We start from the raw sequence: 22,825 nt of genomic DNA on the forward strand, positions 1-22,825 counted from the left end.
TATCTTATCTCTTTTACTAAATAAAATATATGAGTACTTCTTCAAAAAGTAGTCAAAATTGTGACTTAATTAAAAAACTATGAAGTGATAACTTTACCTCCAAAGTCAAAAGAGTGAGGATTACTGGGAAGTAATCAATGATAAAATTGTTTGATTTGGTCAAAATTATGTGAATATTAGTGAGATACATGGTGAAAATTTTGACTTTAATCAAAATTATGATATAGTATCAGTAGTCAAAGTTGTAATCAGATTTATTCTTCTTGGGAAAAAAGGGCTTCCATATTTAGCACCATGTGTCTTGCTAATTGCCCAAAATGCATCTGTTAACTTAAAGCAAAGCATTAAATGTGCTGCTATTGTGTAATCGTCTAGTCTTTAAACAGCAGGCTGTTGGCAGCAGTCTCAGATGTTAGTTCACTCTCCTGAAGGCAAAGTAGCCTGCTATTATTTGACAAAGTGGTGAACATGAACAGAGACCACATCAGACTATTGTAAAATCATATGTCATCGTTCATATCTGTCTCTGTTAGCCGCGGCTTATGTAGACTTCAAGTAAATAGGTTTAATGGATCGTCCATTGAGGCATTAATCAGGGTAATAAAGACAATACACATGAAAGTGTGTTAGAGTTCAGTAACTGTGAATCCACTGTTGGTCATCACATTCATATCATGGGACCTATATGAAAACTGAAGGGTGGTGGTTTCTCGATCGGGAACAGATGCGCCTTTACGCACTCCGTCTCCAGCCTCACCCTCAGCGCGCTTTTTACGCACACTGGATATTTGACTCCTCAGCCCTCGGCACGATGTCAAACGTCAGAAAACCGCATTATTCTATAGGAAGAGGCTGTGTGTCATTCATCTTGGGCTCTTGAGAGGGCCAGTTTGTTTCTCGTCGGGAAGGCGAAATGACCAACGCATTCATGGTTACATCGGGGTTTTCTTAGGGTTTCTTTCCCCCGCTCCACTTCAGATACTGTAGATCTGTCAAAGAGGGATTTATAACTTCGGGATTTACTTGAAAAGAATCGTCGGTATCTGCGGATATCTCTGTCTGGGATAAATCAGAAGGACACGATGGCTTTGTCGTTCCTGTACGCGCTGTGCATGTGGATAAGTTTAGTTGGTCTCTCACTGGAAACAGGGTTTGTTTATCACTTTCCAGGCATCACTCTGCAGCGACAGCGCATCAAATCGGAACAGAGCGGCAACACTGGATCGCCAGGTACCGGGTCCCGGACACAGCTCAGGTGAGCACACTGGGGATGGCGCCTTTTCTCTGCAGAAGTTGTAGAAATATAATCCTGATTATGTGCCCTCAGCAGAAATGAATTTACTGCAACTCTGCTAAATGTTCACATGAGTGTTTCAGTATGTTATTTTTTCACATGTTCACATTATTGACATTGATTATTTCTATCATAAAGTATTGATAAGAGTGAAATCACCTCCATTTTGTATTTTAGGAACTGGTGTCAGTATACTGTGACCAGGACAGTGTCCTGTCAGGTGCACAACGGGACAGAAACCACAGTGCAGAGAGTGTTTCAGGGCTGCCGGTGGCCCGGACCCTGTTCCAAAGTCCAGATCAGGTACTTTTAAAAGAGTCCTCACAGCTACCCCCCCCCCCCCCCCCCCGCCCCGCCTTCAGCCAAGTCTTCTGCTGAAAATGTTGGTAGAGGAAGATGTTTTACAGAAGTTTTTCTATTAATACAGCATTATAGAAAAACTCTGTTAAAAGTTAAAGTCTTGCATTAAGATTTTTACACAAGCGAGAGAAGTATTATCAACACAATTAACTTAATTTTCAAAGTCTTTCAAAGGTTTCCCTCTGAAATAGAAGGGATGAAATCACAACAAAAGTGTAACAAAAAGGCAAAAATGCTCCATGAATCCTTGAATATATATGCAAGACTAAAAAACATTGTATCATACAGAGATAATCTATCTCAATCATCACATCTCAATCAAAGCTATAAGTGTGTGGCAATGTATTTCTCTGCAGAGCCTTTTGCATGCTTTTTCTTATCTACTGTGTTCGGGGTGTTTATGGGCGTGTACCCCCACAGCACCCAAGTGAGGTCCAGGCTTTATAAAAAGGTAGCGACCAGGTGCCAGATCATAGCAGCACACATCCAAGACAGCGCTAACAAGGGTGAATCTTGGGTTGGCTTCTCTCTTCTATCACTTTCACGGGCGAGCATGTACAAACAGTAACCAACCATTTTGCATAGCATAGCTTTAGTATTAGGCAGTTTGATGATGTTTGTGTATTTGTATGTAGTTTCAAATCAGTTAGCGTGTGCTGTTTTCCAGCTACAGGACCCTGGTCAGGCCGTCCTTCAAAGTTGCCTACAAGCAGGTGACTGCACTGGAGTGGAGGTGCTGCCCAGGCTTTGTGGGAGAGGAGTGCCGTGAAGGTGAGTTTCTTATCTGTGCTTTTTTTTTTCTCTTTCAGATGATGCAACTTTCTCCATTACTGTAGAGGAGAAAGTGGTTTGAGGCTAAGTCTCATAAGGACTGAAATAAAGGCCATGTGTTCAGGACCCATCTGTGTCTTTTTAGCAGCTTTGCCCACATCAGTGCCTCGTTTTATGTTTGATGGCATGTTGTCGGGTAGCTTGCTAATCGTGCTTCTGTGCAGCCCTTTTGATATCACTGTAAAGTTGTTTTGAATAAACATTGAAAGTCTGTTTTTGATTACTTTTGGGAGCACGGACTGCAGTAAAACAACAGTTGAAAGGGATCCCGTGCCCTGCGGTTTTGTACCTTTTCTTTTACGGCCGTGCATTCAGGAGACTTCTGTGCCTGGAAGGAAGATCAGAGACACCAACTGTCTCCCTCTGTATGTCTTCTTTCTTTGTGCATGTCTGTTAAGTGCAGACAGCACACAGTCTGTCTCTCTCAATATCATCATAGCTGTTGGAGTCAAAAGCATGAATGAAAAATGCTCAGAGGAGCGTCCAGCAGAGTAGCTTGTAAAGTGGGAGCGAGTGTAGGTCTCATGATGGGCAGCGCTGCCTCAGGATACCGCAGACCACAGGCTCGGGGCCCAGTAAAGACCAGAATTTTCACCCAGGGGCGAGACACCACAGTCAGCCTTAAGAAACAGACTGTGAGGGTGTTACTCCTCTGTTTATACATGTGTGAGTACATTTATGTGTCCAGTGCTCATGACACTGACTAACACATTTTCTTATGTTGTATTATAAACATTGTAGATGCCTGTAAAATGGTGCTTCAGGCTTCGCTGGCTCAGAGTTATTTTAAATGCAGAGTTTTCTATTAAAACCATTTAGTACATTCGGCAACTTTAACAGTTCTTTGGGGTTAGGCAATGCAGCAATGCCTGTGTCACTGAAAACACTGGCATGATCGGTCCACACATGTCCAAGATTAACAGTTACTTCAATGACTAAGTTTTGCTTATTGGTCATAATTACCGCACCTTGTTCCATTTTGCAGAAATTATTCATTGTTGCACTTGGAGGGCCAAGATTTACCACGAGTTAAGAAAACACACATTATTACTAATGGAATAAACACAGACATTATTACAAAGCCTTTGGAAACCATTATTTGGATTTGCCGTGGATATTATTCCACACAAAGATTAACACATAGCTACATCCGCTGAGTCGGTACTGCCAGAGATTATGGTTCACTTGAGACCAAAGTGGTTGCAGGAGTGTGAATAAGTAATCTGGCTGTTTATTTAACGTTTGCTGAAATGTATTTGCAAGTTCTAATGGCTACAGAGCGGGAGGAAAATTGCCTCCATATGGAGAGACAGAAGGCCACAGTCGAGTCAGCAGGGAGACCTGAAAGACAGAGGCTGATGTCACTGACAGTCTGCTTCACACCGGGGAGAGAAGGAGAGGACACTGAGGGGAGAAAGTTAGGACCAGTGCACAAGAAACAACAAGGTGTTAGAATTGGCAGTGCAGAAACAGCTGTGTAGCAGGAGAAGAAGAAGAGAAGGGAGAAGTGAAGTGTAATGAGGAGGGTTTCTGTCCCACAGGGCTCCAGCTGCTACAAGCTGCCCAGACGGCAGCGAAGCAGAGAGCCGGTTCTGTGGGAAAGTGGCCCCACTGAGATTAATGAGCATGACACTCCTCCACGAGGCCTTTGTAACATACGTGACCGCGCCAGGATCAAGCTACAGCTCCGAAACAAAGACTGGTTCTCCTCATGTAGATTAACAGAAGTAGGTGAATTCATATGCAGTACAAATGTATGTCAGGACTACCTTGGAAATAATAGTTGATAACACCACTGGAGAGCATTTTAAAGTTATACAGCAAACTTTTCTGTTGGCACTCCAAAGAAAGCTTTGTATTAAATGGTTCAACAAACTTACAGGCTGATCATTCTCACTATATTTCACCTTCATGGCTCGGATTCCTGGAGCTGTTACATGTTTCTGTTTGATATCAACTGTTATTGTTGACTGGTTATTGGAAGGGAAGACATGACAATGGCGAAAATAAGTCATGCATCACAACTTCTCGAGAGTCTTTTGAGTATTTTACAGGAAAGAGCTTTTCTAAGAATCAACGAAAATAAACTCATTTGCCTTTTTGTTAAGAGTTAGATAAGGATATTGGTTCCACTTTCAAGCTTTGCTAAATGTGAAGCTACATCCAGCAGCTAAGCTTTGCATAGAGACCTCACAGAAATAACTGGTCCTGGTGAAGAAACAGTGTGGCACATAAAGCAACACATTCTCACTCCAACCTCGTCACATATTGACATGTGGTCATGGAAATTCCACGTCCACATACAATGTGCAAGGTACCCTGAGTGCACTGGTTGTTGACGTTCTGGGACAAGTTCTGCCTGTTACAGACATTGTCTTCTCTCAAAATACACTCCATTTTCACAGGAAATTTGACATTTTAATACAGTCTCTTTCAAAATAAATGCACTACGTTGGTACAATAACGCGAATTGATGTTTTTTTTCCTTCAACAGCAAAAGTGCGTGGTTAGGTTTAGGAAAAAAGAACATGGTTCGGCTTTAGAATCCTACGGGATGCGAACAATGCTCTCTCTGGTGAAAGTCGGTATTTGTTGGACCCATCTACCACCTCACCTGCCTGTCCCAGACTTTCACCACCTTAATGTTCATCCTTATCCCCCTGACTCCGCGGGGCACCGTTAAACTATAACAGCAACCGGCCGCATATCATTGCCAACATTAAAGGATGCCTTTTTTCACTGGTTCCTGACGCCGCAAGTCACTGCCCAAGCGCTGGATTTTGACAACTTCGGAGTGAGATTGGGCTCCATAAATTATCCATAAAACCATAACCTGGCAGTTTCATACTTCAGTTTTGTTTGGAATTACACAAACAGGATGTAACGTGATTGTAGGCAGATTTTGTTACCTTCGTTTTGACCCAGGCTAGCTGTTTCCCCTTGTTTCCAGTCTTTATGCTAAGCTAGGCTAATTGGCTGTAGTTTCACATTTACTACAAAAGCATGAAAGCAAACAAGAGTATTTCCCAACACGTTAAACGCTTCCTTTTAATTGTGGATCTTTTTGGTTGGTAGCAGAGTGTGTGTGTGTGTGTGAGTTTGTGCATTTATCCTTTATGTCTTCATGTCACTCAGCCAACACTGAACATGCAGCTCTGTGTGGCTGCAAACTGCTGCGATGGGGGCTCTGAGCCAGCTGTTTTATCAGAGCGAGAGAGGACAGCCTTAACCAATGAAGATGACATCACCTCTGGCTTTAGTTTGATGGGGTTCTGGCTCCACTTCAGAGGCCCCTGAGGCCCTCAGAGATGTAGAGACAGGGCACATGAAGACGACTGGAGTCCAAGTTAAGTCTGTGTAAGCTGAGGAGATGCTTGTTTCTCTCACCTCCTCACACGCGCTTGTTGTTTTCATCGAAGAAATGAATCATCCTGAAATATTTTCTGTCACACTCTAATATCTTGTTCTTGTGTTACCACCCCTCAGAAAATAGACATTTATGAGGGTGACTTGGGGCACAAAATGTTTTTTTTTTTTTTTTTTTTTTTAGTCCGCTGCAGTCTGAGAGGTGCAGTGCCCAATATAGAGGCCAAATCTGCACTGATGTCAGTGCACATTATCAGTATGTCAGATTTAGGATTCATATTTCTTACCTCTTACCCTTCAAATCAGTCCAAATTGAGGCTTTACACGCAGTTCTATCAATGCATAGAATTGATTAGTTGATCACACAAGTGTAGATTTCTAAGGGGATGCAGAATACACAAAGGGATCACACACACCCAATACAGACATGAAAGTAGCAGAGGACTTTTATTTTGATTAAAGACATTTCCATAACAAATTAATGCAGAAAAGATCACAAATCGGAGCACAAAAAATCACCAGACTGCAGGAAATTAGCTGTTTGATGGTCGAATTTCCATGGTTGATTGACAGAAAAATAATCAGTCTGACAATCAGTTAATCAAGAAATTTTTCAAGCAGAAAGTGCTGCCTTCCTCTTGTTTCTCAGCTGAGAGGATTTTCTGCTTTGCTTTCCCCTATGTGATACTAAACTGAATATATTTGCATATTTGGACTGAATGAGCATTTTCAATACGTTGTGCTCAAGGAAATTAAGAAATTTGCAATGGTCATCTGTCACTATATTTCACACTAAGCAATTAGCCAACAAAATGTTTGACATTTAACATGTAAATCTGCACAAATTTAAAACAGATGCTGTTGTTAATGCTGGTTATTAATCACTTATTTAATGTACTTTAGCAACTATTTCCATAGTGGCTTTTGACTTTAATTTTAAGTCCTTTAGTGGGTTTTCTGCCTCTTGTTTTGCCCCCTGTTATAACCTTCTAACACTCTGACATATTATGGAGCTCATGGCCGAGCCTCTAAGGCTGAGCTGGTCTCAAAGCCTGAATTTTCTGTGTTTGCTAATGGAAAGTGGGTGTTTTCAGAATTCATTTCGTTGACACCCTGACCCGTCAATATTTTTGACAGTCTGGTTTGTGCTGGCTGTGTACGGTGCATCTCAAGATTTACATTTTGCTTTCAGCAGAGCTGTGCTAACACATGACGGCATGGAACACATTTGGGAGAAATGTGTTTGTAATTTCCCCGCTGTTGGCCCCTGCCCCCACCTCCCCACTCCATCACAGCAGCACCCCCCAGCACCCATTTGCACACATGATCATATTAACAGTAGGGATTGTGTGTGAGGGAGCCTCATCTAAGAAGAATAAGGGCTGGGACCTCCCCTGATGAGAACGGTAACCTTTGATCTCATGCAAATGCTCAGGAGAAGAGGTTTAACAAAGTTTAACGCAGGGTGAGACAGCACAGGAGTTTATTTAGAGAAGTTAACGATTAATTTTATTAAAGAAGTGAAAAGGTGGCTGGAAGATTAGGATGTCAAAATGTGCTAATGCTGGTAATGTTACAGCTGTGAAGCTGCTAAAGTCACTGTTTCCCTTCTGCAGCTGGATGAGGAGGAAGTGTGTTGAAACCCATCGTTAGAGGGATTATCTAGAATACCAGCTATATTATATCCTTCAGAAATACCTTTTGAATTCTTCCACTTTTCCATTTTATCATATGCTCTCATCCCCTTGCAGGCCTTTGCTCTTTTGCCCTTGCCTTGCCACTGCTTTTCCTTGCCACTGCCAGGCTCTTTATCTTTTATACTCTCCTGCTTTCCACTTATCTAACTTCCTATGGCCTTTAGATCTGCTGCTCTCCTCTCCTTGGAGTAAAGTGATAAAACAGAACCATATCCCACATGTGTTCCTCCAGCCTGCAACCTCTGCAGAGTGAGGATATGACTGATGTCTCTGTTGCGTCCCTAGTTGTGCTCATATATAGGTCAAACGGTGCCCTCTGACCTGCTAGGAGCTATGGGATAGCTCAGCTGTTCCTGGTCCTGGTCTGATCTGTCTGATGGATGACGCTCTGTGCGTGCTCCTTCTGTGGTTTTTCATTTCTGTCATCAGCTTATCGTTGGGTCTTCCTGCCTCCATTTGTCCCTCTGTCTTTCTGTCTGCAACTCCACACATCTGTTTAAGCTGAGTTGAGCAGGTAAAGTTCCCAAGTTCCTAAAAAGGTTCCTGGAAATGATTGGGAGGTCGATAAGAGCCACATGTGTCCATGAAGGCTGGTGTCAGCTGAAGGTTCTTGCTGTCAGGCAGTCCATTCTCCAGAAGAAAATGTTGGCACTGTACGTTTCTGGGGCGGCACGGTGGTGTGGTGGTTAGCACTCTCGCCTCGCCGGTTCGATCCCGGGCGTGGGAGCCCTTCTGTGCGGAGTTTGCATGTTCTCCCCGTGTCAGCGTGGGTTCTCTCCGGGCACTCCGGCTTCCTCCCACAGTCCAAAGACATGCAGATTGGGGACTAGGTTAATTGGTAACTCTAAATTGTCCGTAGGTGTGAATGTGAGCGTGAATGGTTGTTTGTCTCTATGTGTCAGCCCTGCGATAGTCTGGCGACCTGTCCAGGGTGTACCCTGCCTCTCGCAGGCTCCAGCCCACCCGTGACCCTCAAGAGGATGAAATGGTTAGAAGATGAATGAATGAATGTACGTTTCTGCAAACCACAGATACATAAGTGACACAGTTCTGATTACATGTATGTGAGCTGATGCTGTCATCTGGAGGTGGAAGGGTGGTTGAAGGCCATTATACCTCGGTGAGATGGCAGTCAAGCTGCTGACCACTGTCTGCGACCAACAAACAAAAAAACTGGGTGTTTTGCAGTGACATATCGGGGCATTTTCCAGCTGTGGTTGTGGCGCCAAATTTGGGTATTTTAAGCCAAAACACAATCTGTTCCAAACCAAAACCAAGTGGTTTTTGTGCCTAAAAATAACCGCATCTTATCCACAGCATTGTTGGAGCATAATTAAATGTTAAGTTTGAACATATCTTCTATTTATTTAAATATAAATGTTACATATCCATGGTTTGCTGAAACATACAGTGCCAACATTTATTCTGGCAATTGGGTTGCAGTAGTCAAGACAGGCCAGGAACCTGTCAATGTGTAAGGGTGTGTATATCTACCTGCGTGCCGCCTTCAAGCCCCACTAGGAATTTCCCACTCACTTTTGTTATTTTTACTGAGAAACAAACCCCTATTGTTAGTGCTGGTTTCTCTGATCAACACATGTACCACACTGACGGCTCTGTACCTGTAAGTACAGTGAGGCTTTTAGCAGAATGATAACATAAGCATGCTAGCTCTCAATGACAGTGTTAACATGAAGGATAATGCTTACCATGTTTGGTGAGCACTGTGGTAAACTAAATTAACTTAACATATAAGCATGCTTAACTTTTTTTTACAGTCACACCAAACTGATATCAAAGAATGAGTTGGGACAAACGCTGCGTCGCCTCATGTCACCTGTCTTTCAGCCAAAAAGTTCCCCTTGAACACATGGCAATGACTACAGCCAACAGCCAGCTAGCACATACGCTCTGTCTGCATGAGAGGAAATAACTCTCCACACCAGCAGGTGGCAGTAGTCGGTATTTGTCATTCAAAAAGGGAAACCAGAAAACCCACAGGATAGATTCAAGATGCCAGTCAGCCAGTTAGCACATTTACAACACAACCAGTTGTTGAACGAACAAACGATAATTACTGTGTGCTAGCCAACAATAACGAAAACAATTCTGCAATGTTTCTGCCGAATAATACAATGAGTTTGTTTCAGTCTCACACCCTCTTGACTTCAGTTGTTTGTTTGCTATACACGCTTCCGTTTCTCTTCTCATGTGCTGAGCTTAACAGCCAACCAGAGTGATTTCATTCATAAATGGGCTCCGCCTGGACCAACGCCATTTCAGTGTGCTGAATCAGCCGAATGAATAGAGCTGGCAAGCACCAACCAATGTCCATGGTTTGGGACACACTGTAAAAACTAGGGCAACAGACCCCCAAAGATGGCCCGACACTGACCAACAGCAGACTGACAACTTGGTGTGTCAGGGCCCATAGCGCTCAACACAAAGTACAGATGAAGCTAATGGGAATGTCATTAGTGTTTCAGTTGTTGGAAAACCAAAAATATTTTGACAAGATGATGTCCCTAGAGGAAAAATTTATGAATCACCGAAGTGAATAAAATTAGTCTTCAGGGGTAAATTAATGTCTGTGCCAAATTTCATGACAATCCATCCGATAGTTGTCGAGATATTTCTTTCTGAATCAATGAACCTATTGAATGAATAGCAGTGCCGCCCATGAAACCCTAAACACTAAACATCTACACTCAAGCTTACATCAGAACATCTGTCTTCATAGTTTCTACTTTCTAGCACGGCTCACATGCTCCAGCCTCCAAAATCAGAGATCTCTGCATTTCTAGCCTTGTGTGTTCTCATGTCATATTTAGAATATTTCTGATATGACTAGTAAGCAAGTCATATTCAGCTGCTCTTCATCTTTTTGTTTAATGTGTCTCCACCTCTTTCATTCTCTCAGTTTCATCAGACATTGCTACATCCTCAAAAATGTTGCCCCTGTTTCACTAAATTCACACGCCATCATCTCATAGCACGACGATGACTTTATGTCTGTGCACCAGCAGGGTCGTCCATCTCTAACTGTGACTGATGTGTAGCTAGTGTTTCAACACTGGACGGCGCAGCGTGATGGGACGAGTGGTTGCATTCTGGAGGAAATGATTGAGAAATTAGTGTCTCCTCAGACTGGAAGAGATTCAGCTTCATTGTTTCATGACTGTGCCTGTCATGTAGCAGCATTTGAGGAGAGGAATGTGAGATATTAGCACCTCATTGGGGTTCTCAAGTCCATTATTTAGTCGTTGACCGTGCTTTGTTCTGCATGAAATAATGGCACCATGCATCAAAGTTAATGGGAAATTCCATTAATTGCTAGGTATTTCTTACTTGCAAAATGTTGCAACACTTCAGTTTAAAGAAATGCTGTGTGGCCTGTCAGCTGGCATCATGCTGAAGAATGCTAAATGGTTCCTCTGTGGAGAACTAGACATATTGGTTTTCAAAAAAAAAGCTGCCTTCACCATCCTCCACCAGCCACCGCGGTCAAAGTGGGTGTGTGATTTAGTGAGTGAGAGGGTTTGTGACAGTAGGAGTGTGTGTGTGTGTGTGTGTGGGTGTGTGGGTGTGTGTTCTGTGCCAGTTGTTCTCCATGCCAGCAATAGCTGACCACTTGCTGGCTGGGGCCGACACACAACAGGCTCCTGGGACACAGCCAGCTCTTGGAGGCCGACTGTGGTCTGCACACACAGACATGAACACACACACACACACACACACACACACACACACACACACACACACACACACAGCTTACAGACTGGGCACAAATTTGTCTGTGTATCTTGGGGATGTGTCAGCGACTCCTAAGATGGCCCAAGAAGATGTTTCAATACATCATCCTTCCGTCCTGCTCATAAATACAGACAGAGCGAGCATTTAGTGGCAGTGAAAATGACTGTCCCCAGCTGTGTGCGTCATGGTTTGTTTTGTGGTTGTCTGTGTGTGTGTGTGTGTGTGTGTGTGTGTGTGTGTGTGCGCGCGTATTAAAACTGAGAGAAATTTCGAGTGATTTCTTTGATCTATATCCAAGTCTGATGTAGGAAATGTCTCAACAGACGATGCCCGCAGTCTTTCTTACCCTCTTGCCAAAATATCCTGTGCTGTCTTGTCCTGTAGATCTCACAATAATGGAAGACATGACTCATCAAACAAGTAGTTGTTTTTGTAGTTTGTTAAGTTTGCTTGCTTCCTCTGATGTTTAAAATAAGATTTATCTTCCAAGAGTTTTTAATCTTGTTTACACTCTCATGCTTCGCCTACAGGTCTGCTCCAGTCTCTCCATTTTCATCGCCAGACTTAACACTTGGGCTTATCACATACGACTAATGCCAGCTTTCCTTCCCTATCATGTTATTTATGAACATCTAATCCTTCTGCATGGTGCATTACCCAGCAATCCGATATTTGGTTAATTGCATTTTATGTGATTAAAGTGTCTGTGGTCATTTAAAATAATTCTCACGTGTCTTGTAACACTGCATTTTCTATAAAGACAGAGCATATGTAGTCCTGCCCCCACGAGATGGGAAAACAATTTATTGCTCTCTGCTGACTTTGTACTGAGTAAAGGTGCCTCCTTGTCACTTACGTCTGCTAATAAACAACAAAAACATGCCTAAAAGCTTCTGTGCGGTCAGCCCTGTCTCCTAGCAATTAAGTTTGAAACAGCAAAGATGTTTTGAGGGAAATATAATACTGAGCAAATTACATTTTCTATTAACATAATGACGAATGTTAGTAATTAACATATTTGACAAGTCGTAAAAATGATGACAGCCTACTGAACAAATCAGCAAAATGTTCACCGACAACATATTTCAGTTGCGTTTCACCAAAATAGGCAATCTTGCAATACAGTATCCACTCATAGTGGCTGTTGCATTATTTCATACCTTTTTTATTAACATTTAACCAAAATCACACATTGCCCTATCCTCATTCTCGGAGCCCATCGGCTGTATTCGGCGTCTGACTTCCAGCAGACAGCGATACAGCATCTGGGGGCAGACCCCCGATTTTTTGGCATTCCGGTTTGATTTGGGCGGAGGAGGCAAATTTCCGTTTCCGACTTACGTTTATATATAAGTAAATATGCTGAACAATTGCGATGGATTCAGAGTTTGCAGTGACGGCAATTATGTTCCGCCTCGTTAGTTCACCGCATGGACCGTTTAACCTGGCAAAAAACGTGATTGGTCAATATCACGCGGACTACAAACAGCCTACAACCGGAAACCAGGGCTCTTCCGCTCTTCTTCCGGAGGCAAGATCTCTGGGGTTTGCCTACAGACTCTACATTCACTGAATGTAGAGTCTGTATATAGAGACTACCCTAACCTTAACCAAAGTGCTTTGTTGCCTTAACCTAAGACAGGAGTTTGGACACAAACCCAAAGTTCTGGTGTCAAGGTCTTTGTACACCCGTCATCCTCCACAACCACCTCTGTCCGAAGCCTACGCGGTACATGAGTTTAGAGTTCTGTTAACTGAAAGAGACGTTCTCTAAACATAATCCAGGTAGCAATTACATAACATCCATCCATGCATTTTCAGCTGCTATCCAAGGCCAGATCGTGGGGGCAGCAGGCCAAGCAATGCACCCCAGAAGTTCCTCTTCCCAGTTCCTCCTGGGGGATCCCAAGGTATTCCCGGGCCAGACAAGATATGTAATCACTCCAGTGTGTTCTGGGTCCTCCCTGGGGCCTCCTACCAGTGGGATGTACCCAGAACACCTTTAACAGGAGGCGCCCAGGAGGTGAGATGCCCGAACCACCTTAACAGACCCCTTTAGACACGAAAAGGCATTGAATTACATTGCAACAACAACATTACACACACATAATTCCTTGGAGAAGGGGTTGGTGTGGTGGGATGCACTACTAATAGGGTAAAGAACCCAGAGCTAAGATTTTGTAAGCTACTAAACCAAAAAACTACAAGCAATAAGGTGTGAGGCACCAGCAGTAAGAATGAGAAAACTGGAATCCTGACACTCCCTATGCCTACATAAGGTTGAATAAGGTTGAAGCTAACTAAGCTATTCAGGCCTGATTCTGATCTATGTTTGGTTAAATGATGATCTTACCTTGTGATTTGATCAAATACTTTAGCGGGATCATTTCTCTAAGATAAGCCAGGTGAGGAGAAAGGACACAGAGATGGACCAGCAATATTGAGTTTCACAGTACAACTTTTCCTCTTTGGCAGACAGGGTGCTAAATTAATTCTACAACATGCTGAAATCTGCTGTTTTTAGCTAGCTACAGACATTCTGTTAGCCTTTCAGCCATTGGTTGCATATTGTGGTGCTGCTTGTTTTCTCCTCCAGTGGGCATGGTTTTCGGAGTATGTTGTTGTTGCCCTCTGTCTCTGTCTTGTGAATAAAAGAAAAGATGAAAATATTTAAAGGTGTTCCTATAATTGCTAGTCGTGTCATTCTTAAGTGAAGTTTCAGTCAGACAAGATGTAGCATCTGCATAGCTGAAAAACTGCTCAAACATACAAATCTTTCCCCGGCTTCTCTCTGGAGCAGAAAACTTTCTCAATTCTCTCTGTTTATTTGGCTTCCCACTAAAGACAACACAATCCTGAATCTTTCCCATGAGCTGAGCGCAATCCAAGAAAAATAACCCTGTCTTATGTTGCCATGGTGTAATTATGGCTCCAAACAGACTCTATAGCTGCGTTCCCGTTCTAAACATCAGCTCGAGCGCAGCGGAAGTTTGGTTTTCTAACCCAACATAATTAAATTCCAACTGGAGAGATGGAAATCCCGCCCGCCACTGTTAGAAAAAAAAACAGAAAAGAAAATGCAGTTTTGCTCTGGTTCACATTTACGGCAGACTGACTCAGTTCTGGTGTTTTCCTGTGGTGTATGTTTATGACATAATTCGATATGGCTGGTTTTATTTCTGGCTCTCGTTGGACAAGAGATGAGGCTTGAACAAGTTAGCTCATTAGAGTGGACTTGGAGCAGCATGACTTTAGCGTCTGAGGAGCAGAAAACCATCACGGACGAGGCTGCTTTGCTTATTTGGTTGTCAATTGACCATAGAGCAATGCAGCTACTTGACACAATGCACTTTGAGTGAAAGTACTACACTGTCACAATCAGTCTCTCCACCTACATTTAAACATGTACTAACTTCTCTGAAGCTTGTTGAAAGGCTGAGTGAAAGTGGGTAAACACGAAACGAAACTAAGAGCCATGCTAGCAGCTCTGTGAGGCTGAACTAAGACACAGTGACAGTGCTTTGTCCTATGGTCAGCGACAATGACTCTGCTAACATGCTGATCACAGGAAGAGAGTCCTGTTCTAATACAGCTTCTGTAGCATCTGTAACTCAATGCAGTCTCTCACTAGGTTTTTCTTTAGTCTTTCTGAACAAAAGAAGCATATTCCTGCTCGTTACTTTAAATTTTCCGAGAGAAATCTGCATCTACAGCACTTGATAATAGAAGTCAGAACCTTTGAATACGCGCAAAGTACAAGTTGCTTGCTAACTACCTTGTGAGCATAAAAGAAACAACACTTCCCTTAAAAATATACCAGCTCATCTGAGCAGGTGTTTACGCCACTGTAACTTCGTTTCATCTGTATAAAATCCATCTCCTCTGTTAGCTGTAGTCCCTGACGTGAGCTTATGGGAAAAGTTGTTGCATAAAGGCTGCTAAAAAAAAGAAAAATTTAATCAGCAGTGTATGTTTTAAGGTTGTCTCCTGCTCTTGAACCCGATATCTCAAGAACGCCTTGAGGGAATTTCCTAAAATTTGGCACAAAAGTCCACTTGGACTCAGCAAGGATCTGGTGGTCAAGATCACTGTGACCTCACAAAACATGTTGTTGGCCAAACGCAAGAATTCATGCACTAATCATGACAAAATTTCACACAAATGTCCAACAGGATGAAATGATGAATTGCTGACATTTTATATCCCAAAGGTCAGAGGTCAGCTTCACTGTAACATCGTAATGTTCTGCAAAAAAACACTTTTCTGGCCATTACTCAATGTCCTAGCTCAGGAACAGAGGGGGAGACACTTATCTTGAGTGTCCATCTTGAAATTATGCTGATCTTATAGACCTTCTGTGCTGCCTGGGTGAAGATGTGTAACTTTGTAGCTTTTTTTGGAGCAACATCCATATTTGAAGCATGTTCCACTGTCATGGGTACATATAAGTCTGGACCGACATGAACGTAAACTGCAACTTGACTGGTTGGTGGAGGCATACAACCAATAGGCTGTAATTCTAGTTTTGATTTTTATTTTTATAAGATCCTTGTCTTTATCTGGACATGTTGTGACGTTTGTTAATTAGCACTTAATCATAAAGCTTGCCTAGGACGCCAAATGTGCTAGGTCCAGCACTGAATCCATCTAAAAACTGTCGCAACATAACAACAACATTAATCTCATGATGACAGCAAAGGGAAAGTGAGGGGTTCACCATAACCATCAGGATTCATCCTCTGGGAACTATGAACTATGTCTGTACAAAATCAAATTGCAATCAGTTAAATAGCTGCTGAGACATTTCAGTCTGAACCAAAATGGTGGATCTCCTGATGAACCTGAAAACTGACTTTGGCATTCCCAGAGCTACACCACGAGCGTGTCTACAAACTAAATGTCATCACATCATCACAGAATAACTGTTGGAATGCATCACAGATTGATGTGCTGTATATAATAGAGAAAGAGTGTGTCAGAGGGTGGAGACTTCCTCTGGGCTGATGATGAATAACTGTAGGAGAGATGAAGGCATATCAACTCATCAGGCCTCGCACATTGTGGAGCCCATGATTGCCCACAGTCTTGCTGTTGTGCGGCGTGCGGCTTTGATGTCCTTGGTGTACTCTCTAAAGAAACCTCAGCGCAGTCAGTCACAACAAACTCATGTGGGGTCATTTTGGCCTCGGTGGTTGAACAGCTTTCAGTATTTGGGTTGATGAATCCTAAGGAATGTGTTTTTGGGTCGAGCTGTTGATTGTTGTTTCCGTTTGTGGCTGCGCTCCAGGGCCAGAATTTTTTAACTGAGGCACTGAGAAACCACACCCACACCCAGACTGATACAGCACTGGACTGGATGTACATGACACACAGATACAGACGCTGTGTAGACATTTACCCCGTCCTATTTCAGTGAAGCAGAAACCTCAGTGGCTGCCATTAGTACCTTGTGTCCTGCGTCCAGAGACGCTGATTTAGGCAAACCAGAGCTGTTTGGGTCATTTTTGTTGTTAGTTATTTATGAGCACCAGTTGTTCCTCGTTCTAGGTATCCCTGCTATGACCACAATGTGGGTGGATCCCGTCTGTGGGACTGACAGCTGACATTCCAGACCTCTTATGAGCCATAGACCAGAGGAAGGCTCACATTTAGAACAAACACTGGGTTTTTCTATAAAAAAATGTGCCATTCTGTGTTTTGGACTGTGGACTACAGCTTGTGTAAAGGCTCCAAAACTGCAACACAGTGAGGAATGTGTAGGTATCTGTGGTTTTGTGGTGGCTAGAATGGTATAATTTGTGGCAGAGATCACCAAAGTGTTCAAAACAGACTGAGGGTAACATAAAAAGTAACTGACAAACACAAGTACATAAATATTTTGCAGGTGCTGAACAGAAAAATTAATACAAGAAACCCAAAAAATTAGCAAATTGTTTCATTTTTCCCCAAGTGTTAGTGCTATGTCTTTCAGGATAAGTCTGGCATTATTCAGTATTTTGCTTACTTTCAACAAATGCTAGCCTGACAACACCAGACCAAATTGCAAATGCGAGTTAGTCTGGAGCCTCTTCATTTTCGATTTCCAAAGGTTATTATCAACGGCCGTGACGTAGGTTTATGCTTGCCGTAGTGTCCTAGGCACGACGGTGTGTGAGCCAGAAACGATATCATCATGTATTTTACGTCAAGTGTGAAGGCTACATAAGTTGTCAGGCATCATTGGAGCCACGCCCCAGATTGGATAACTCAACGAAGGCCAGGTCAAGTGGAATCTGTCCCCTAATGGGAGTGAAGACCAGACACATCTGCCAGAGCAAATAAAACATGAGCTCGCAGATTTGTCTGTTTCCCAGGCTAAACAAATGCTTTTAAAAGACCAAAACCAACAATGCATTAGTCCACCTGTCAACACTCACTGACTTTGTTTCCCTATTTGTGGCACTCAGCCCCAAACCCATTGGTTCCTAGTGAAGATTAATCTTTAAAATATTTTTTCTTAGTAATAATGGGTCAAATGACTACATGTGATGCAATAAAGGGTCGCTCATAATGATGAACCAGAAACAGAATCATTGTCTTAGTTCTGTGATTAGGTTAAGGCACAAAAAAATGTTGGCTATAGTTAGGAAAATCATGTTTTGGCTTAACTTACCGGGTTTTGGGGGCACAATCCTGGCAGGAAAAGCAGCGATGTATCAGTAAAAAACGACTGCTTTTTATGGCACCATCCCTGCTTGAAAAACACAGATGGGTTGTTTTGTAACACCCACGTTTGGTGATGGAAAGTTGCTGGAAAACCACAGATGGCTCACCACAGATCACAAACATTTGGGGCCTAAAAATTCACTGGAAACAAAGCAATGACTCATAACACAGCCTGTTCTATGGTTTGTCAATCTCGAACAGTGGTCTTCAGTTTGGCTGTCATCTCATCTAGGTGTCACACCGTCCACCATCCCCTTTGACTCCTGATGATAAATTCAGCTCATATATTATGTCACTTTAGAAACTATATCATACATTATATTTACAGCACCTGGATAGTATATGTTGTATTGACCTAACATGAACTACAGTGCCTGTGTTTATCATAATGATTGGACATTTTGCTCAGTGCAACAGTGTAGCTCATTGATGTCTTTTTAATAGTGGAGGAATACGATATATCATGTTTTGGCTACACAGACAACACGGTTTAGATGGATCAATTCATTGTTTTTTGTCTTTTCTTGGGATTTATTGACAGTAAGAAAAATGTAGACTATCATCAGACCTCTCCATGGAATATATTGCGTCTTGAAAATGAGTATAAATCACATTTTGTCTGGTGGACTTAAGGGAAACAGCAGTGAAAGTATATAGAAAGAGGTTTGTGTTTGCACTATAACTTTGTGTGTTACATTACATTTACACACACACAGTTTATGGTTTAGGTATCTGGAGGAGGATGTGAGTGTGGGCACACAGGCCATCACTGCGAGTGGGCAGACAGACGGAAAACATGCCAAGTCAGGAGACAAGCAGGTGTGTGCCAGGCTTGTGTGTGTGTGTGTCTGTGAGAGAGAGTTTCATGAGAGGTCTGATAATATTTACTTTGTGAGTGAGTGACATGATTTAAGGAGGAATTCTTTATAAATTCCTGCGTCTGGTTTGATGGACATTGTTCTTGTGTATCTTGGCTTGACCTGCTCAGTGTGAGATAGAGAGAGATCCTGCTGATGGTGCCAGGATGAAAAAAGAAACGGGGATGAAAGAGACGAGGCAGAAACAGAAGGAAAGGAAAAGACAGATAGAGGAGAAGGAGATGCATGTGTACTTGAAAATTAAACTCATTCTAGTCTGTCTTTCTCTCTTACAGAGTGTTTGAACTGTACCAGTTTCACTGACATGAACAGCAGGATAAACGCCATTGAATCAAAGGTAACAAGGATCCCCACAAGCCTACCAGTTATTTGAAGACAAGACTTGGTAAGTGTTTGTACACTTTACACGCATAAAATCTGCTGCTCTTGTTTCAGATCAAGCTGTTAGAAGATGGACGCTCATCCCTGCAGACAGTCAGCAGTTCACCAGAGGGCTCCACAGACAACGAAGTGGACGCACCTAAACCCACTCCTATTGGGCCGCCATCATACCTGCCACCAGGTATCAACACTTCAGGAAAAACAGATGTAGTGAAGATGTTGAAGAGCTGTTTTAATGTCTGTAAAAAAAACTAGGTGCAAAAGCAGTTCTGTTTCATGTCTGCATTTGAAATAATCAACAGTAAATGCAGTTTTAATATTCAGAGATAATTAAAGGAATAGTTCACTGCTATTGAAGTCAGAACTCCAGTGATGTTAGTGGAAAAACTTGCATCCCTTTATCATGTTAAATGGTTACACAAAAGTTCAATATTTGCATCTTCACCGGCTTCATTTGGCTCCTACTGATACTTTTGGCCAGCAGTGCATCCTTCTGGCAACAGATAGAACACAGACTAGATGGGCGATAGATTATTGTCCTGTGGCACTCATGTTTTGGTGGATGTTCAGAAATATAATAGCCTTTTTTTAAAATTTATTTTCACTCACTTAACTGACCATCTTAAGTCCAGTGGTGAGATGCAGAGATGCAGTAAGGAGGTTAAAGGGGTACTCCAGCAATTTAGCCTTGCACTTTCATAAAGTCGGGGGACTTGTGTGAGAGAGATTTAAAGGGCCAGTGTGTAATATTTGGCATGGTTTATTGTCAAATCTGAATCTGAATCTGAATATTCTACCCATTAATATGTTTATACGAGTGTATGATCGCTATAAAATAAAATTCGTTTGGTTTTCGTAGCCTTATAGTTATGCTTTTATATATATATATATATAGCAAGGGCCTTGCTTTAGAGAGGTCGCCATCTTGCGCCACCATGTATATATGGCAGCCCGAGCGGACAATCCAGCCAGCCAGAGAACGTGTTTCGTGTGTATAAATAAACCAACGAAGAAGACAGTGGAAGGAAGGAAGAAGGAGGAGGAAACAGCAGAGAGTGTTAGTAGTTTGTCGATAGAGAGTAGTGAAAAGTTTTTTTAGTTATAAAGTTTGCGAATGGACCACACTTACCACGCAACAGGAGAGAATGAACCTGAACCGTCATCTGCAAGGAAAAGAAGATGCAACTTCACTCCTTGTGATGCACTCTCTGCAGCGCTTTTCCTCCTGGTGATATATCTCCCCAACGATGGTAGCAGTAGCACCAAATCCCATTCTGTGCAGCCAAATGGGAGCGGAGGATTCAGCCTCTCGTCTCGCCCGCTCAGTATCCAAGTTCCTCATCTGTACGCTCCGGCTCAAACAGGTATGGCTCTGGGTCTGTGTCCGCTACAAGAAAAATCGCGTTCAAAGTCGTCCATTGCAGCTACTATAGTCCGGAGATATTGCTAGGCTAAATAAACAGCTGAGCTCTGTTTACCGGCCACGCTGTCAGTCAGTGTGTGGGCTGGAGATTGGTGGAGCAGAGAGGGGAGGGGGTGCCCGCTGGGTACTGTAAGTGAGTATGTGTGTATGAAGTGTGTGTGTTACGCTAGAAGTGTCAGAGTTTGGGACAGAGTCTTTTACCCCCTGGAGTGTTACCAGAGTTTTTGGAGTGCTCAAATAAACTGGCCTTTTTCCTGAATGCTACTCTGGTGTCCTGCTCTTGAGGGATTCATTACAATATCGTAACATGGCTTAGATTACTAAATAAACATTTACCTCGTCGCTAGATAGACCTACTCCTGAAAAACTTGTGTCTGCGCAAGGCTTTTTGTCCCTACGAGGCCACCATCATTTACCCGACGGGAGGGGTGAGCGAGTGAGCCCTGCAATCTAGAATTTGACCACTGATGTCACTGTTTTCAACGGTTTTCAACCCATTTTACACAGTGGCCCTTTAAAACAACAACAAAAAGGTCAACTCAATGAAGCAGCAGAGGTGGCGATATCCTGACTTTATATCCCTAATCCTTCGTTTGCCATCATGCAAATGACAACGACTTTGCAAATTACTTTTGTTATGGCATGTTCACACCAAACAGGAAGCAAATTAGTCCTATTACTCATGCTAGCACGGCAGCTAGAGTGTTTTTCTTTTTTGTAATGAATATTCACCCTTAACTGCCATTGTGCTAGCTAGGCAGCTAATGGCTAACTTGGTTTGCAGTGAAGTATAATCGATAGCTGGAATCGAGTGATATGAACACAGTAAACACAGAGGCTCCGTGCTCTGAACCAACATGAACCAAGAAGTTTAATTTTCCACACTGCCACTGCAACACATTACCACTTCATTCCTTCCGTTGTTTATCCTCCATAATAAAAGACCAATATAAATCACACAAAGCATTTTTCCAAGACGCAACATCACAAAATAACTCACACAAGGCACAAAAACGTATTTTCAGAACTCATCATGAAGTCATTTAGCTGTGCTCACTGATTTCTGAGCCCTCTCCTTTTTGTTGTGTCGCTGTACAGCACTGACGTTGAGTGGTAGACCTCCAGATGCCATGTTGTTTGCCCTCCATTTCTGATTCTCAGTAACGTCAAGAGAATGTCAACTAGATCTCAGCACTGATCGGCTTGAGTTGAGTTGTTGTGTGTAATCTCACTGCACACAACATTTGCTTTGCATTTGGCATGAACACACCATTAGTCCTGCTTCTTTGAAACCCCACACCTAAAGTCTATTTTCCCAGGTTGGGTCGGAGTTGAACTATAAGTCTCCAAAAACATAAACTCTGCATTTCATTCTGACTGTCTCTTTTATTTTTGGAGCATCGGGAGGCAGAGGGCCTCCAGGGCCCATCGGACCACCAGGGCCTCCAGGTTCTGCTGGGCCTCCAGGTCCCTCGGGAAGAGCAGGCCTCCCTGGACCTATCGGTAATATATCAACAGATCGTCTAGTCTCATCTGCTCATTTAAAAATGGTCTGAAAACACTCTCACGATTGACGAAATGCTTGTTTTACATGACTGATTGATTCATGTATTTCACCTTGGCACTCAGGACCGAAGGGGGACAGAGGTCTAGCAGGAGCGATAGGTCTCCCCGGGCCTCCTGGTCCACCGGGTCCTCCAGGGCGGAGCTCCTTGCCTGTTAGAGAGCGCGGTGACGTTTTTCACGTGGACAGTCAAGGTGAGCGTACTATTCCACCTCACATTCACTCTTCTTACTTCAAGCTAAATTGTCCCAGATGGCCTCAAATGAGAACATAATAGAAGTCAATCTTACACACATGGTCGAGTTCTGACCCAAGAACAATTGTAAAACCATTCAAGCATTCAGTTTTTGGTTCGTCTGAAATTATGCCAAAACCACAGGTCCATTTTGATGAATCATGTGCCTCACCATTTTCAAACACTCACATATCTCATGCATTATGTTCATCCTTTGCAATCATTGTGTCAGGCAGAACCTGAACACAGGCCAGATGGGTTTCTATGTATGGAAAATGTTTTTTAAAAAAAGGGCACAGGTGGAAGCACGGCTCACGTTGTAGCTGTTACCAAGTGTT

General features: G+C 42.8%; 1 protein-coding gene across 1 annotated transcript in view; it reads left to right on the forward strand.

The window, feature by feature from the left end:
* Positions 1-816: 816 nt before the first annotated feature.
* Positions 817-22,825, forward strand: part of LOC125889422 (collagen alpha-1(XXVI) chain) — a 31,815-nt gene continuing 9,806 nt past the window's right edge. The window contains exons 1-7 of the mRNA XM_049577439.1: positions 817-1,255; positions 1,472-1,597; positions 2,322-2,425; positions 19,160-19,221; positions 19,320-19,446; positions 22,087-22,191; positions 22,318-22,446. Coding sequence (XP_049433396.1) covers positions 1,083-1,255; positions 1,472-1,597; positions 2,322-2,425; positions 19,160-19,221; positions 19,320-19,446; positions 22,087-22,191; positions 22,318-22,446 — 826 coding nt within the window. The 5' untranslated portion in view covers positions 817-1,082. The remainder of the gene's footprint in view (positions 1,256-1,471; positions 1,598-2,321; positions 2,426-19,159; positions 19,222-19,319; positions 19,447-22,086; positions 22,192-22,317; positions 22,447-22,825) is intronic.

This window comes from Epinephelus fuscoguttatus, linkage group LG5, assembly GCF_011397635.1.
Source record: "Epinephelus fuscoguttatus linkage group LG5, E.fuscoguttatus.final_Chr_v1".
NCBI classification, from domain to species: Eukaryota; Metazoa; Chordata; class Actinopteri; order Perciformes; family Serranidae; genus Epinephelus; species Epinephelus fuscoguttatus.